Source organism: Cibotium barometz, chromosome 60 (assembly GCF_041138505.1).
Source record: "Cibotium barometz isolate CiBa-2024 chromosome 60, ASM4113850v1, whole genome shotgun sequence".
NCBI lineage: Eukaryota > Viridiplantae > Streptophyta > Polypodiopsida > Cyatheales > Cibotiaceae > Cibotium > Cibotium barometz.
This window is the reverse complement of record NC_141105.1, coordinates 19,869,021-19,886,109: the sequence shown is the minus strand read 5'-3', so window position 1 is coordinate 19,886,109 and position 17,089 is coordinate 19,869,021. Positions and strand designations below refer to the sequence as shown.

At 42.3% G+C, this 17,089-nt stretch overlaps 1 protein-coding gene across 2 annotated transcripts; it reads left to right on the top strand.

The window, feature by feature from the left end:
* The first annotated feature begins 1,020 nt into the window (after window positions 1-1,020).
* LOC147605094 (pentatricopeptide repeat-containing protein At3g02330, mitochondrial-like) lies at window positions 1,021-6,378 on the top strand. Of its 2 annotated transcripts, XM_086794126.1 has the most exons (3): window positions 1,021-1,192; window positions 2,263-5,213; window positions 5,340-6,378. In XM_086794126.1, the coding sequence occupies exon 2, from the start codon at window positions 2,314-2,316 to the stop codon at window positions 4,672-4,674; it is 2,361 nt and encodes a 786-aa protein (XP_086650252.1). In that variant the 5' UTR covers window positions 1,021-1,192; window positions 2,263-2,313; the 3' UTR covers window positions 4,675-5,213; window positions 5,340-6,378. The 2 variants fall into 2 exon arrangements, with proteins under 2 accessions (XP_086650252.1, XP_086650251.1); XM_086794125.1 differs by having other exon boundaries at window positions 1,021-5,213.
* Window positions 6,379-17,089: the final 10,711 nt, after the last annotated feature.

Sequence of the window (17,089 nt, the reverse complement as noted above, 5' to 3'; positions counted from 1 at the left end):
TGTGCTTAACATCATTGCCCATAAGGAATCTAACCATATCATGGTAGAATTTTCAAGTGGAACCATGGAAGTTTTAGTTTTTATTTCAGCTTTAGTTCCCGTTTTGGTTTCATACATTCACTTTCATCCTCTTCTTGGCTTGTAGCTTTTTCAAGAGTGCCCAATGTGTACAATGGCACACTTGGTCCTTTGACTACTTCAACTAAGGTCTGTTTGGAAACTTGCAAGAGTTTTAACATTCTGTCTTTCCAGGAAGAATGCAATTCCCATTCTCTTGGAGGCTTGTCCCAGTGTGGGTGGAAATAACTGGGCTTCCTCCTTGGCTTAGACCTGCAGTTCGGGATATTGCATGCACTTTGGGCCCAGTATTACATCTTCCAAGTGATGATGCTGAGGGTCGGTAGGCTAACAGTGTATGTATCTCTTGGAATACTAAGGTTGAGACTCCTAAAACTATAGAGGTTGATTTAGGTGAATTAGGAAAACTGAAATTAGGTCTTAAATTTTATCATTTTTTAAAGGTGCGAGGGATTTAGGCATATAGGGAAAATTATTTAGGGCTGCTGCATGCAAAATCCGATGAACACGAGAAAATGGTATCTCAAGGAGAAGCAAGTGGACTACACATTTGTGGCACTCATAGAGAATCCTGTTGGGACAAGGCCTGCAATCAGAATCTCGTCAAAAAAGGGGGATGTGTTGGAGAAGCAAACCCCTAGAGGATGCACTATTGAAGCCATGATGGAAGCCTGCATTTAGTTGGGTTACCAAATCTCTTGGGAACAATACAATTATGTGATGGAGGAAAATAGATAGAATCTCTTATGTAAAGTAAAGGTTTGTGATGGAGGAAAATAGATAGAATATGTTATGTAAACTTTTGAATGGAGACAAGTAAAGGTTTATGACTTGATGGTGTATTGAGTTCACTTTTCTTGATTAAATGGGTCTGGATGTAAAAGTGATCCTATTGGTCCCCCCCCCCAAAAAAAAAAGAGTACTGGTTTTCATTAATAAAAATCTTGCTAAATTTTGTGGTTTTCTAAAGGATGAAGTTAAATTCAATTTCCGTGAGCACTGATGGGGAGGAACAGTTTCTCAGTTGGATGGAAACCTATGCAGGCAATAATAATCGGAGAGATTGTGAGGTTTTCAAGAGGCAAACTAACCTTGGAAGAAGCTAGGGTCAGAGGTATGCCAAGATTTACAATCTTTTCTGCCTTAAAACTCTTTCACATGACAGTCCATTGGGCAAAGATTGTGGAAGAAGCTAGGGTTATGGTTTGTGGAAGAATTTAGGGTTAAGGCTGTAAAAGGATATGCCAGAACTTCGGGCTAGGGTTGTACTGGTTATGTATGAGTAGGGTTAGGTTTGCGGAGATCAGGAATTCCAGAAATCCATTTTGAACCAGTAGAACTGGAATGTGAAGCTCTGCTAAAGTACCCATCATGAAAACTTTGATTGGATGGAAGGAGTTAGATTTAGGGTTGGTGTTGACTGTGGAGAATAGGAGTATCAAGCCCTGCAAGTAGGCGTTTAAGCTAGCTCACACGCAGGCCTTTATTGATACTACCTAGGGAAGAGCACTTCACTTCAGCGGAAATCAGGCTTTGGGTCGGGGTTAGGGTGAGGGTTGATATCAAGCTCTCCAAGGAGGCATTTTGAACTAGCCTAGTAGAGTAGAGCATTCCAGCAGACAGTAGGGAAAAGGAACAGCAATATTAATTCCAAGCAGACAAGTGAAATCTCTGTAATGCTGGATTTGGTTAATCTTATCTATCTACAAACCTTCACTTAAAAACATCCTTTAGTACTCCAAGCAAGCACTGCCCTTTCAAATATTCTGCTACATTAGACAGCAGGCCAGCCACGGGACGAGCAGTTGAAATTTTTTACTTGGTCACATCTGCATGACATGTTCGAGGTGACATGGGGTTTGAGTCTGTATCCATCCAATGATTGCATGCCAAGCCTTACTTTAGAGATCCAGAGTCAGCAAAGCTTGAAGAATTACACAATGTTGTCATGCATCAACAGAGCGTTGGATTTGAGGTGGCAGATCGCACAGCAACATTCAAGTCTGCCCACATGAAGCACGCATGGGACGTTGGCAATTTAAAGAAAATGTTGGCACCACGAAGGGCGGAGATTTTAGAAGATTAATTAAGGAAGCCAAACTAGATGAAGCAGTTCAGGCTGCTGAAAATATGGATCATCATCAAGTTCCCATAACAAAAGACATTTTTGTCTGCCTTTTGCAGGGATGCACCACAAAGAAAGACTTGGAAGCTGGCAAGCGTGTGCATAGGCTTATGGTCAGAAATAGACTTGGTTCGAATTCATATTTGTGTGATCATCTTATCCGCCTGTTTGCGTCATGTGAGAATCTGGTGGAGGCAAACCGTGTGTTTTATGAAGTTTCAAGACCCACCATTTATACATGGAATGCCATAATCTCTGCACATGTGAAGCTTGGAGAATGTGAGAGAGCGCTTGCAGTGTACGAGAAAATGCAGCAGGAAGGCACAAAGCCAGCAAAGGTCACGTTTTTGTTCCTTCTAAAAGCATGTGCAAGTATGCAAGCCCCAGGGCTTGGACGGCGCATACATACTCAGATTGTGGAAAGTGGGCTTCATACAGATGTTGTTGTTGGGAGTACCCTTGTTGACATGTATTGCAAGTGTGGAAACTTGGAGGATGCACATAGAGTATTTGATGGGCTACCAAATCGCAATGCAGTATCATGGGGCACGATGATTGCAGGTTATGTCCAGAGTGGGCATGCTTTCCTTGCCCTCGAACTTTTCGATACAATGCAACAAGAGGACACAGAGCCGGATGGGCACACATTCTCTTGCACGTTAAAAGCATGTGGCATCGTGGGTGCTCCTCAGCTGGGGAAGATCATACATAATAAGATTATTAAGTGTGGTTTTGAATCAGACTTGGTTATTGAAAACACCCTTGTTGATATGTATGCCAGATGTGGGGGCCTTGAGGAAGCACGCAAATTGTTCGACACCTTGCTGAAGAGCAATGTGGTGTCATGGGGAGCAATGATCTCTGGATATGTCCAGTATGGAGAGGGTCTTCTTGCTCTCAAACTTTTTCATGAGCTGCAGCAGACGGGGGACGTAAAAGTTGGCAAGTCCACATTCTCATGCACCTTGAAAGCATGTGGCATGGTTGAAGCTGTAGATCAGGGGAAGCTGCTACATGAGCAGATTATAGTGGATGGGCTTCAATCTGATGTGGTGATTGGGAATGCTCTTATTGGCATGTATGTGAAATGTGCTAAGTTAGAGGAGGCTCACAAGGTTTTTAACCTGTTACCCTATAAAAACGTAGTCTCATGGGGGACAATCATATCTGGCTATGCACAGCATGGCTATGGCACTCTTGCCCTTGTCCTCTTTGAAGAAATGCAAGAGCAAGGCATAATGCCTGATGAAGTTATATTTATGTGCGTCTTGAAAGCATGTGCAAGTACAACATCCATAGGTTTAGGTCAGAGGATACATGATCAAATTATCAAAAATCAATTCAATGTAGGTGATGACATACAGAAAACTCTGGTTGACATGTATGTAAAATGCCTTAGGCTAGAAGAAGCACAGAGAGTGTTTGACAGTGTACTAAACAAAGATGTGGTGTTGTGGAGTGTTATGATCAATGGGTATGCCCAGCATGGGCATAGTCTTAATGCTCTCAAACTTTTCATGAAGATGCAAGAGGTAAGCACAAAACCAGACAAGTTCATCTTTTCTTGCAGTCTGAAAGCTTGTAGTGTTATAGGAGCCATAGGACATGGCAGGTGGATACACAATCAAGTAGTCAGAAATGGGCTGGAAACCGATGTGGTTGTTGGAAGTGCCCTTGTTGACATGTATACCTGTTGTGAGAGCTTGGGAGAGGCATGCAGAGTATTTGGAAGGCTGTCAAATAGAAATGAAGTGTCGTGGGGGGCCATAATTACTGGACATGCGCAGAGTGGAAACTGTAGGAAGGCAGCGGAGTTTCTTGAGAGTATGCAAGAGTATGGGTTAAAGCCAAATGATGTGATTATGACCAGTGTGCTTGCCGCTTGTAGTCATGCCGGCCTGTTAGAAGAGGGCTTTCGGTACTTTGACTTCATGCAAAAGAATCACAGTTGGGTACCGAGTATTGAAGGGTATAGCTGCATGGTTGACCTTCTTGGCCGTGCAGGACGCTTCATTGAAGCAAAGGATCTGATGGAAACCATACCAATGCAACCGGATGGTTTTGCATGGGCAGCTTTGCTTACTGGCTGCAGAACGTATTGCAACTCAGAATTTGCAAGAGAATGTTTTGATGGACTTGTTGGATTGAATCCTAGGGAGGCTTCTGGGTATGTCATGATGTCAAACGTTTTTGCTTCTGATGACATGTGGGATGATGTGGACAAAATGAAGGAGCTGATAAGTTGTTTGGGTGCACAGAAGAAGCTTGGGACAACGTGGATAGAGATTGACAACAGCATGCACGAGTTTATCGTAGGAGACACCAGGCATCCTGAGAGTGATATGATTGAAGCGAAGTTGAGGAGGCTCAGCATAGGAGTAAAGAAGAAAGGGTATCTCCCAAAAATGGATCTAGTTTTAGAGGAAACAGGCACATTAAGGGCAAAGGGCAGTGTAGTGACGGTACTTTGATTGAACAGCTTAGGTTGAAAGAGGATTAGGTCCGTGCAGAATGCTAAAACATCTTCCATCATGTCATACCCTATGCCGGATGTCTATAAAGGCACCCATGCCGGATGTCTCTGTTATCGGCAGGTGGGGGAAGGAACTACTCAGTATCTGCTTACATGTGTATGTATGTGATTGAGCCTCTATTTTATGGTGTTCTGTGCCCCATCAAAGAGCATGATTTTCTCCTCAGCTCTCTCAAGGAGGTGTTCACACCATCAAACTGAATTCCTGAGCAGAAGCCTACAAAGACAAACCTTTTCGATTGCGTTAGTGACTGTTGTCACTAACACACTCAAAAAGTTCAGGAGTGCAACAACACAGTCTCTCAGCAGTGTGAGAGCGCTTCTGACTAATGAGTCAGAGATTGCATCATAGAGTACATACACTCTCAGGACATTTCTAAGCTAGAAGTGGACTAGAAGCTGAGCTTGAGAGGACGGAGTTGAGCTTGGGTGACAGACATGTCCAAACTTCAAAGTAAAAGCTTTGGATCAAATGAGGTAAGGTCTTCTTGGAGTGCCATATGCTTTTATAAGTGTGTTTTCTATGGTGTTTGGAGGTGGTGGGCGGTTTTCAACCGAAGATTTTTGTAAATGTACTAAATCAGCTGAGTGGCTTATGGGCAGCTTCATGGGGAGGTGGGAAATCTGGTGCAAGGTACAAGTATTGTCTTCCAGTTTCTGGTGACATCTTCAAGGTAGCCATTAAGGAGAATTACATGGACAAAGTTTAAGGTGGAGCCTAGTGCTGAGCAGGTCTGTATCAGTAAGCAGGAAGAGCCAAAATATTGGTTACACTACTCTATGTTAAAAAATGCGAACATACGCAAGCAAAAACACATACTATACGTAACAATCTATAATATTAATGTATACACTCCCAGGAAATACTTCGGAGAGGAAGTGTGTCACCTCTCCACCTGCATACAAATGTGGATATTTATATTTATATCTTCACAAATTGTCTTGGAACAAGGTTACAAATTGAAGGTCTTGTAGGCAGAGACACTAGACTGGTTATGTAGGCTGAGATGACAACTTATAGGGTATTGGAAGCACATGCTTTACATATGCTTTGGTATTGCTTATGCCTACATTTTGATGATTGATGCTTGGCACTAAAGAGAAAATTTGCTAAAACTATGTGGTACATACACTCTTGAAATGACTGAGATTTTGAGATGCATTTATTGGGCATTCAGAATCACCGGTGTCAGGAGTTGCTTGTCCCATGATGGGACTTGGTTGCTAGTGAGTGTTTTCTACTAGGGCTACCTTCTGTGTCCACAGCAAAGGCTTTTCTTGCTATACTAGAGTGTGTGTGTGTGTGTGTGTGTGTGTGTGTGTGCGCTTGCGAGAGTATGTAGGGTATGCTAGGCATTTGGTGCTTTGCTTTGATTATCATTGAGGGAGTGCTTTTGTTTCAATAGGAGTTAGCAAAGCATAAGTCCAACAATATCTCCCCTTTTTTGCAATACAGCCATGCCCACCCTAAAGATGACCCCACTCCTCTTTGCAGCTTTGAGACAGCTGTTGTACCCTCATCAATTCGTGCTATACTAGGTCGAGAAATGCTATATCATTCTTATGTAATAATAGCCAATAATTAAAAAAATAAAAGCAACATACCTCCTATGCATTTGTTTGCTGATGGCAAGAGCCCAAATATTGATTATACTTTTTTGTATTAAAAAATGTGAATATATACAAGCAAAAGCACATATGCAAGGCATAATTTACTATCTTCGATCTATAACATTAATAACATGTAGCCTTCCAAGGAAGGGCACATTCCTTGGGTCTTGAAATATAGTATGCCACCTCTTTATCAACATACACATGTGGGTTCTTATATTTATTTATATATTATATATAGTATGACACTAGTGCAATGGAAGAAAAACATTTCTGTTATATTGAAATATAGAATCTAATAGCATACATAGCAAACATGAGAAAATAATGCCAAACATACTTTGGTTAAACAAAGTGACTAACCTTGCTTTAGATCATACAAATTAACATGATGGCATTCATACATTGTGCACACATGATATTCAAACATGATATGGCAACTTGGCACCTTTTTTTTTCATGAGGTCTTATTCCATTCTTAGTCTCACACAAGAATTTCACTCGGCTACACACACCAGACTTGACTCTTTTCCATTGGAGATACACCAGACTTGACTCTTTTCCATAGGTATCTCCAATTATAATTATGTATGCTTAACACACTCCATCATCATATACTTGTCGTTCTTTTCCCCCCTTTATGAAGTTGTAAATACACTTTGTTGTGCAGATCATTGAAAATTTCCAAATGCCCCATGGATTTTAATATGAATTGTATCACTAATTTTAGTATTGAATTGTTACGAGCACAATCCCATTTAGGATTATTTTTGCAATCACTTCATGATTATACGCTTGTTTTTTGGAAAAATAATCTCAATTTCAACTTCAACTTCAACTTTGCCTGCCTGCCCATGCCTTGTTCTTGAGTACTTTTGTGTATGAAGACTGTACCACACATAACAGACTCAGAAGTTTGGGGGGAGAGGCACGATAAAGAATAATTATAACCTAAATTTCTCAAAAACTTTCCCCCAAAAGATCTCTAGTCCAAAAGTCAAATCCAAGCTCGTTCATGAATGTATTACTATATTCAAATCATAGAGAGAAATCTCATAGGGCACCAAAATGTTTTTTTTTCATTTCCATTAAATACATTACATGAGTTTTCAAGAATAAGATTTTTCTAAGGTTTCATTTTAGTATGTATTGATTAATGCTTGAAAAAGTCAATGCAATCATGACCCTCCTTGCCCTTTCTATTTGCATGCAATTCACCCATATCCTTTCTATTTAAGGTCTCACAATTTATTTAGTATGTAATGATTAATGCTTGAAAAAGTCAATGAAATGATGACCCTCGCCCTTTCTATTTGCATGCATTCACTCGTATCCTTTCTATCTAGGGTCTCACAACTCTCTATAAAAAGCCTCAAAGAGCTTATTTTACGAGTAGAGGGGAGGGAGAGAGAGGAGGAGAGGGAGAGGGTGGAGGACTAACTTCTAAGGTTGTATTAATTAAATGCCACGTCAGTGGCATTTAATTAATACATATCAAAAAGTTGTGTGAATATACATCTCAATAAAGCACATGAACCATAGAGAGTGATGCCCAATCATGGCCCCTCCCGCTAGCTATTAATGGGCAAGATTACCTACCCAATTCTTGGCCCACCCCATGGGTGAAAAGGAACTTGGAATGGCCCCTAGCTTCTCAATATTGTATAAAGAACAAGTTTCACGAAGTTGCTACGTGGGTGGCAGGAATCGGGAGGCTCGGGCATGCAGTTTGGAGGTTCGCGAAGATGGGTGCGATTACTCGTCAACTATAAAAGGTGAAGTCCTTGAAGTTTGAAGTGAAGTTCAAGGCTTTACGTAGAAACAACTTGGCTCTTAAATATTCATGAACCAACGAGGGCATCTTGTGTAAGAAATGATTTTTTAATCTATGAGATTCAAGGAACCCCCTAAATTTAACATAAATGAACATCTTTGGATCCATAATAGGAAAGCACCTTGGGGCTAAATAGAGAGCCATGTAGGCTATAAGAGTTCAAATTCCAACAAGAAATCCCGGTGTGGAATTCCCATGTTATAGTGCCCATGTGCAGTCAAAATGGACTTAGGTATCCAATAACTTTGGCTTGTTTTTATTGTCTCTTTCCCATTGTAGATGGAAGTTAGATGATGTAGCACTGCCATATCTGTCCTCTAGCTGTGATGCAAGATTCTGAGTTACAACCACCATATCCATGTTATGATAGGTGTGCCTCGAATCCAACTCCCACAAAGATGGTAAAGTTGATACCCCATTTAATAGGAATTAGAGGCATTCTATCCTTCTTAGGTATATCAAATCTCTGATATTTATCACACTGCTTTAGAAACTCGACCACATCACTAAATAAAGTTGACCATCATAAGATTCCTTGCATAACCTTGTATCACTAAATAAAGTTGACCATCATAAGATACCTTGCATAACCTTGTATGCCATAGTTTCAGCAACATAATGTTCACCATCTACTCTTGTATGATCACACTTTCTAAATAATAGTAAGAAATTCATCCTCCCACACAAACCTCGTGAAGATGCCATCCTCTCCCCTCTTGTAAATTTTTACAAATATCAATTGATAAGGGGAATCTTCTTTAAGTCCTCTAGCTCCATTAGCTAAATAATTAGCAATCTCTTTGACCCACTCTGGTACCAAGTCAAGTTAGCTGAATAATGAGTAATCTCTTTGACCCACTCTGGTACCAAGTCAAGTTAGTTGAATAATGAGTAATCTCTTTGACCGACTCTGGTACCAAGTCAAGTAGGCCAAATAATGAGCAATATCTTTGACCCACTCTGGTACTAAGTCAAGTCATCCAAATAATAAGCAATCTCTTTGACCTGCTGTGGTACTAAGTCAAGTTGGAAAACAATGGATATTTAGTGAGCTTCAAGAAGATCATCCTCCACTCTAATTGTCACTCTTGATAAATGATCTGCATCAAGAACATGTTTTAACCCCTCCACTCCAGTTGGTGGGATCTCTAATAAATTGGGCTCTCCATTAGTCACTCTTGATAAATGATTAGCATGAACATTTTTTTAACCCCTGGCAGATAACCATTGTACTCCATAAGAATCAACACCACCATGTAATCCTTCGGGTTGCATAGGGTTTGCTTACCCAATATAATAAAGCTTCATGATCTAATGAACACAAACTTGTTGGCCAAAAGATAATGACATTTTTTAATATAATGTACACTATGATAACCCTAGAAATGTTTAAAAACAAGGAAAAACACTAAGAAAGGCAAGTCGAGTACAAAAAGAAAGAAAGTATTGAACAAAATAGTTGTCACCGGGGGGGACAAGCCTGCACATTAAAGATACATGTATGGCAATGAAGATGGTCCTTCTTCATTATTGGATTAAGGGGATTTATTCATTAGTTTGCTTGTGTGATGGTCCTTCTTCATTAAAGGATTAAGATGATTCCTCTTAATTAGTTTTCTTGTGTTCCTAGATGAATATGGTCCTTCCTCATTATTTTGAGATGATTCGTCATTCTCACTTGATGTTTCTATTGACTCAAAGAGTTCAGCTACTCCAACTGTGTATATAGAGGTGTCAATTCCAATTTGGGGCTAGTCTCATAAAAGATGGTTCGTGTGCCTTTGGAAGTACATCAATAGTGGGTCAAAAGATGTATCAGTGGTGCGTACCCAGACTCCTTATGCTCATCTTCTAGGGTGTGACAACATGTGACGCTCCCACTCAATAATCACAATACAATTTAAGAAAAATAGAATTTTGCACAATCTTATTTGAGGAAGAAAGAGAACAATTCTGTATATATCAAGAAATCTTACAATAATCTGGTATGACGCACTCTTGAAGGAAAGAGTTCAAACCAACTGACCACCCCCGAGCTCTCTCTCTCTCATGAAAATCTCACACTCACACTCACACTCACACTCACACTCACACTGACACTCGCACATGCACTCGCACTCTCACTCTCAATCGCCTCTTCGATTATCTGTGAATTCCTCTTCTTCACGCCCCAAAAGCCGAAAGTAGCCCTTCTAGAGCTTTCTCAATCTGTGTGTAATATTTTTGGTGATGTCGTCCTTTTTGGAAAAAGCGTGTTCGGGAAGCTTTCTTCATACGTGATCATCATTCCCATGAGATTACGTTTTTTTTAAAAACATTAAAAAAACAACCCTTTTCCGTGGTGCGCCATTTGTGCCTCGGGGATCCGATGAGGATGCTCAATAGCTCATCTCGAACATTGAATCCTTCTCTTCGACTTTGTATCTCTTCGTCAATGTCAGGACTATGGTCCTACGGAAGTCGAACCCTAGCATAAGTTAATAGCTTTCGGAGTCTCGAGAGTATTATTAGTGCTAGTGGGGTTCAGGGGTTAATGGGCGTTAGGGTTTGGTTGATGTGTGTACACATCTAAGTTAGCACGGCTCTTAAGTAAGATGGGCGGCCGGGCTAGGAGGTGTGGACTCAAGCCAGGGTTTTGGTATAAAACCCAACGAGAAACCCTAACTTGTCATTATATGGTTGGGAGGTGAACCGACTTCCACCCTCTCTTCTTCTCCACGTCTAGGCTATGGCAGCTTGAGGAAGACGCAGCCGTAGCGGAGGCGTTACACTGGTATCAGAGCCAGCGGCGGCGGTAGGCATGACCTGCACAAGAAAGAGCTCAACGTTGCAGCAAAAGGAACGAGCGCAGTCGCCGCCCCGTACGGTGACCTGCACGAGCGCAGCCTACGCGCGTCTGCGTGAACAGCCCACAGCGAGCGCCGCCGCCTACCCGTCGTCCGTACGGCCACCACAGCGGACGGCTAAGGCGACGACCAAGCTAGACCGGCAGTCCTCGAAGGCGATCGGTGAGCGATCGTTGGCGCGCCATTGGCGAGCGCGCGAGAATTCTCCCTTACGAGTGGCACAAGGGGGAGGCTTCACCATCCAAGGAGTGGGGTTTTGAACCCACAACCTCAAGCTCCAAGGCAAGTGTGCTAGCCACTTCACCTTTTCACTTGTGTTGTTCTTCTCTTCAAAAGAGCTCTACTTATTCTTTCAAGGGAGGACACAAACTACAAGGAAAGTGACCTTTTCACCTTCAACTTTCCTTCTTTCAATTTGTGAGAGGAGTTTTCTATGCTCCAAGTTTGGAAGTTTTTGGTGGACGGATCTTCAACGACATGCTACATGCAACACACTTTTTTGCATGCATGTGTTGATTGAAGACTCAAGTGGTGATTTCTTCTCGATTTCCGTGCATGCAAGAGGAATTCTTCTACGACGCTTCAATTGGAGTTCGCTTTTGAAGGTAATCCGTTCTCTATTTCTAAGCACGTGCATACCATGGCCTCAGCGGAACCGTCTCATGTTCACTTCGATTTTGAGAATGATATGCATGATGTTAGTGAGGCACACCCTTTGGGTGGTGGTGTGGGTGATTCGCGACAGGCCGTTACGCCTGATCGGGATGACAACATGACCGATGCCGAAGGGGGTGCGAGTCCAATAGATGATTATGGTTTGGTAGACACGTTAGAGTTTGGGCGTCTCACTTCAAGGGTAGCTGCACTTGAGCGCACTATAACAAATGTCAATACCAATCTCACAAACATGAGCACGCTTTTTACTGAATTTATGGCACGTTTTGCAAGTGGATCGGCGGCAAGTGGAGGGCCTATTCCGATAGTTATGCCTCCTCTTGTTCCAAATCCTACAGTCGAATCTATTGCACCCTCTGCAACGCAGGAAGGGGCTGTGTTGAAAAACGTGAAGCCGCCTGTGTTTAAGGGAGAGGAGCGCGATCGTAACAAGGATGCAGTCCATACATTTTTACACAAGTGGACGGACTTGCATCGCTTACGCCGCACTCCCGCTGCTGTTATGGTCACTGAGACGAGTCTCACACTTGAAGGTAAAGCCTACAAGTGGTGGATGAGTCTACCTATTGAAACTCGCCCTAAGACTTGGGAGGAGTTTGCGGCAGCTTTTAAAAAGGAGTTCTTACCGCAAAACGAGAAAGATCAGAGTTGGACAGCCTGGGACAAGTGCAAGATGGAAGGTCTTACACTTAATCAGTATGTGTCCAAATACCGTGAAGTCATTCTCAAGCTAGACGGTTTGGACGACTTTCAAAAGGTTCGTGGGTTTGTTAGAGGCCTTGATAAAGAATATCAGGCAAAGGTTAAAACCCAGTATCCTAAAACTTTGGAAGCGGCTATCCAAAGTGCCCTTATCTTTGATGACACCATGGATAAGAAGGGCATGGATAGATCGGCCAAATTCAATGGCTCGCAATTTAATGCTAATAAGCGTAAACTTGCCAGCAATTCTACTGAAAACACAAAGAAGTCTAAAGGGTCAAGTGGTCCGTTGTCTCCATAAGACTATGAACGGGCCAAGAAGGAGAAACTATGTTATCATTGCTTAGGTAGTGATCATGAGAAGAAAAATTGTCCACAGTTGCCTCGCAAGAATAAGGATAAGGTCAAGGAGAAGGCTGTACACATGGTGCAAACGCTTCCCTTGGATGCTGATCCTAAGTATTCTGCGGTAGAGGTTTCGCACACTGCCGAGTTGCATGAGTGTAATCTCACTGCATCTATGTGGTAAGAGACAGTTGGATCACACGATTTGGTCCGTATGCATGGCTCCATTTATGGTCATCGAGTACGTATTCTCATTGATGATGGTGCCACGCACAATTTCTTGAACTATGCATTAGTTAAGAAATTAAAGTTGCCGGAGACAAAGAGTTCTCATCGTTATGTGGTGTCCACAGGGGGATGATCACGATGTGTGGGATACTCTAGTACGGCAAGTGCTTGTGTTTGTGCAAGAACACACTATGGTTCTTGACTTCCAAGTGATGAATATGTCTCGTGCGGATGTCATCTTAGGACGGGAGTGGTTGTATGGGTTAGGGTCATCACTCAAAAGGAGTTATGAACATAATACATTTACGTTTGAGGCCAATGGTAAGCATGTTTTACTTATTGGGGAACGTGATGTACCCCCAACACCACTCATATGTAATGCCGAACTCTCTTTTTTGGAGCATAGTAATCAAATAGAAGAAGTCTATTTTTGTTATTGTGTGTCTCAAACTAGTGGGTTTGATGTGCACGATGTTTCTTCTTCAAATGAATCTCCCTCAGCGATGCCTTCTTTCTCTTTACCTTCTTCTAAAATCTCTTTAAATAATCTTAAGCAACCAGTTAATGCTTTGTCTTTGCAACAACTGTTACAAGAATTTAAAGATATTTTTCCTAATGATTTACCAGAGGGTTTGCCACCCGAACGAGCTTTGCCTCATCGCATTGATGTCGTTCCGGGCACCAAACCAATTAGTAAGCTGTCGTACAGGCTTAGTGCGACTGAAGCAGCTGAGGTGGAACGTCAGCTTGCTGATTACCTTAGTAAGGGCTTCATTCGCCATAGTTCTTCACCATGGGCATCGCCCATTCTTTTGGTGAAGAAAAAGGATGGATCCATGCGCATGTGCGTGGATTATCGCTCCTTGAATGCGGTAACAATTAAGAACAAATACCCGCTACCTAGGATAGATGAGTTGTTTGATCAACTCAAAGGTGCGAAGTATTTTTCTAAAATTGATTTACGTTCAGGATATCATCAAGTGCGTATTAACGCTGATGATATAACCAAGACTGCGTTCCAGACTCGCTTTGGACACTATGAGTTTTTGGTTATGCCGTTTGGGCTTACTAATGCCCCGGCAACGTTTATGACGCTTATGGATAGCGTACTAAGGCCATACTTAGGCAAATTTATCATTGTCTTTCTTGATGACATTTTGGTCTATAGTTCGACTTTAGAAGAGCATTTGGAACACTTACGAAAAGTTTTTCAGTTACTACGTGAGAATGCACTTTACGCGAAAGAAAGTAAGTGCGAATTTCTCAAGGATAGCATACAATACCTAGGTCATGTAATTTCTGCAGACGGAATTGCTATGGATGCTAGTAAGGTTGATGCTATTATGCGATGGCCAACACCTCGAAGTAAAGAAGAACTTCAAATCTTCTTGGGAATGGCAGGATTTTATCGCAAATATGTGAACGGTTATGCAAAGATTGCCGCTCCCATGACTGATCAATTGAAAGGTGCGGCAATTACCTTTCAATGGTGTGAGGAGCAACAACGTAGCTTTGATAAGCTTAAAGTTGCTTTGGCTACAGCTCCCATCTTGGCAATTGTGGATCCTCAAAAACCATTTATGATTGAAACGGATGCCCAGTGCGAAGGCAGTGGGTGCGGTTCTCATTCAAGATGGTCATCTTGTTGCCTATGAGAGCAAGAAGCTCAATCGTGCTCAACAAAACTACTCAGCTTACGAGCGTGAGCTCTTTGCCATCATATATGCCTTACAAAAATGGCGACATTACTTACATGGTGCGCAATTCGAGATTGTTTTTGATCACGAAAGCATAAAGTGGTTTATGAACCAAACAGATTTGCAGGGTCGAAAGGCCAGATGGACTGAGATCCTTCAGGAGTATGATTGCAAGCTACGCTATCGCAAAGGACGTTACAATATTGTAGCTGATGCTTTGAGTCGTATGCCAGAGATTAATTCGCTGTTATTCACAGAGTTGAAAAGTGAATTGTTAGAATCTTTACGAGGCAAATGCAAGCAGGATTCAACATACTCAAAGGTGTGGAATCATGTTCAAATGAGGGGTCCCTCTCACTCAAACGGTAGTGTTCCCAGTTCTTCCACACATGGTTCTTCTTTATCACAAGATGAACTACAGCGATGGAAAAAATTTTCCATCGATGATGGATACTTACTTCACAAGGGGAGAGTTTGTGTTCCATTGGACTTAGACACTAGGCGCCAAATTCTTTTTGAGTGTCATGATAGTCCAAGTGCAGGTCATGCGGGCATTCGCAAAACGCATGCTCTCGTAAGAAAGCATTTCTATTGGCCTGGACTTCACAAGGATGTTACTGACTATGTTCTGCAGTGTCAGAAGTGTCAAGTGAACAAAGCAGAACGTCTTAAAGCTGGCGGGTTACTGCATCCATTAGAGATTCCTGACGGAAAGTGGGAAAGTATCTCTATGGATTTTATAACGGGCTTGCCCACAACGAATCGTGGACATGATGCCATTTGGGTAATCGTGGATCGATTAACCAAGCTTTGTCGGTTTGTGCCTACTAAGAAAACAGTTACAACTCCAAAATTGGGACGCCTCTTCGTGGAGAATGTTTACCGACTTTATGGCTTACCATCCAATATTGTCAGTGATCGCGATCGCAAGTTTAACAGCCATTTTTGCCGAGCAGTATTCAGTAAGCTGGGTACTATGTTGAATCTTAGTACAGCTGATCATCCGCAAACAGATGGTCAGACTGAACGGGTTAATCAAGTGCTGGAAGATATGCTTAGGGCATATGTCAGCAAAAAACAATCTGATTGGGAGTCTTATTTGCCTATTCTTGAGTTTGCTTACAATAGTGCAAAGCATGTCTCGACAAGCTTTAGCCCTTTCATGTTGATGTATGGTTTTCAGCCACGTTCACCAGTGTCGGTGGGACTGGCGAATGAGAAAATCAGCCAGGTTAAGGATTTTATCCAAGACCATATGGATATGTTGCGCCTTGCACGATTAAATGTTCGTCAAGCGCAAGATCGTTACAAGAAGTTTGCGGACCAGAAACGTAGGCCACTTCACTTTCAAGAAGGTGATTGGGTGTTTCTGAAGGTAACAGAAAACTCCACCAGTTTAAAAACAGGTCCTGTACCAAAATTGTCGCCCCGATTTTGTGGACCGTTTAAGATACTCAAGAAGGTGGGCCCAGTAGCCTATAAACTTGAGTTACCAGCACATTCCAAGGTTCATCCCATCTTTCACGTAAGCTGTTTGAGGAAACGCCTTATGGGTCATGAAAGGTCGGTGGATGATTCTTTCTTGGTAGAATATGTGGAACCCCCAATACTGCCTCATGAACCAGAAAGAGTATTGGATTACCACATGTTACGTACTCGCCACCAAGTTCGGAAACAAGCTCTTATCAAGTGGAAGGACCGTCCAGAGGAAGGCTCCACTTGGGAAAACATTAGTGTGATGAGGAAACGTTTCCCCACTTTTGTTTTCGAGGACGAAAACTCTTTTTGAAGGGGGGAGTAATGTCAGGACTATGGTCCTACGGAAGTCGAACCCTAGCATAAGTTAATAGCTTTCGGAGTCTCGATTAGTGCTAGTGGGGTTCAGGGGTTAATGGGCGTTAGGGTTTGGTTGATGTGTGTACACATCTAAGTTAGCACGGCTCTTAAGTAAGATGGGTAGCCGGGCTAGGAGGTGTGGACTCAGGCCAGGGTTTTGGTATAAAACCCAACGAGAAACCCTAACTCGTCATTATATGGTTGGGAGGTGAACCAACTTCCACCCTCTCTTCTTCTCCACGCCTAGGCTATGGCGGCTTGAGGAAGAAGAGAGGGTGGAAGTCGGTTCACCTCCCAACCATATAATGACGAGTTAGGGTTTCTCGTTGGGTTTTATACCAAAACCCTGGCCTGAGTCCACACCTCCTAGCCCGGCCGCCCATCTTACTTAAGAGCCATGCTAACTTAGATGTGTACACACATCGACCAAACCCTAACGCCCATTAACCCCTGAACCCCACTAGCACTAATAATACTCTCGAGACTCCGAAAGCTATTAACTTATGCTAGGGTTCGACTTCCGTAGGACCATAGTCCTGACAGTCCGAGGCTAAATCTTTGTTCTTGACCTCAATTTAG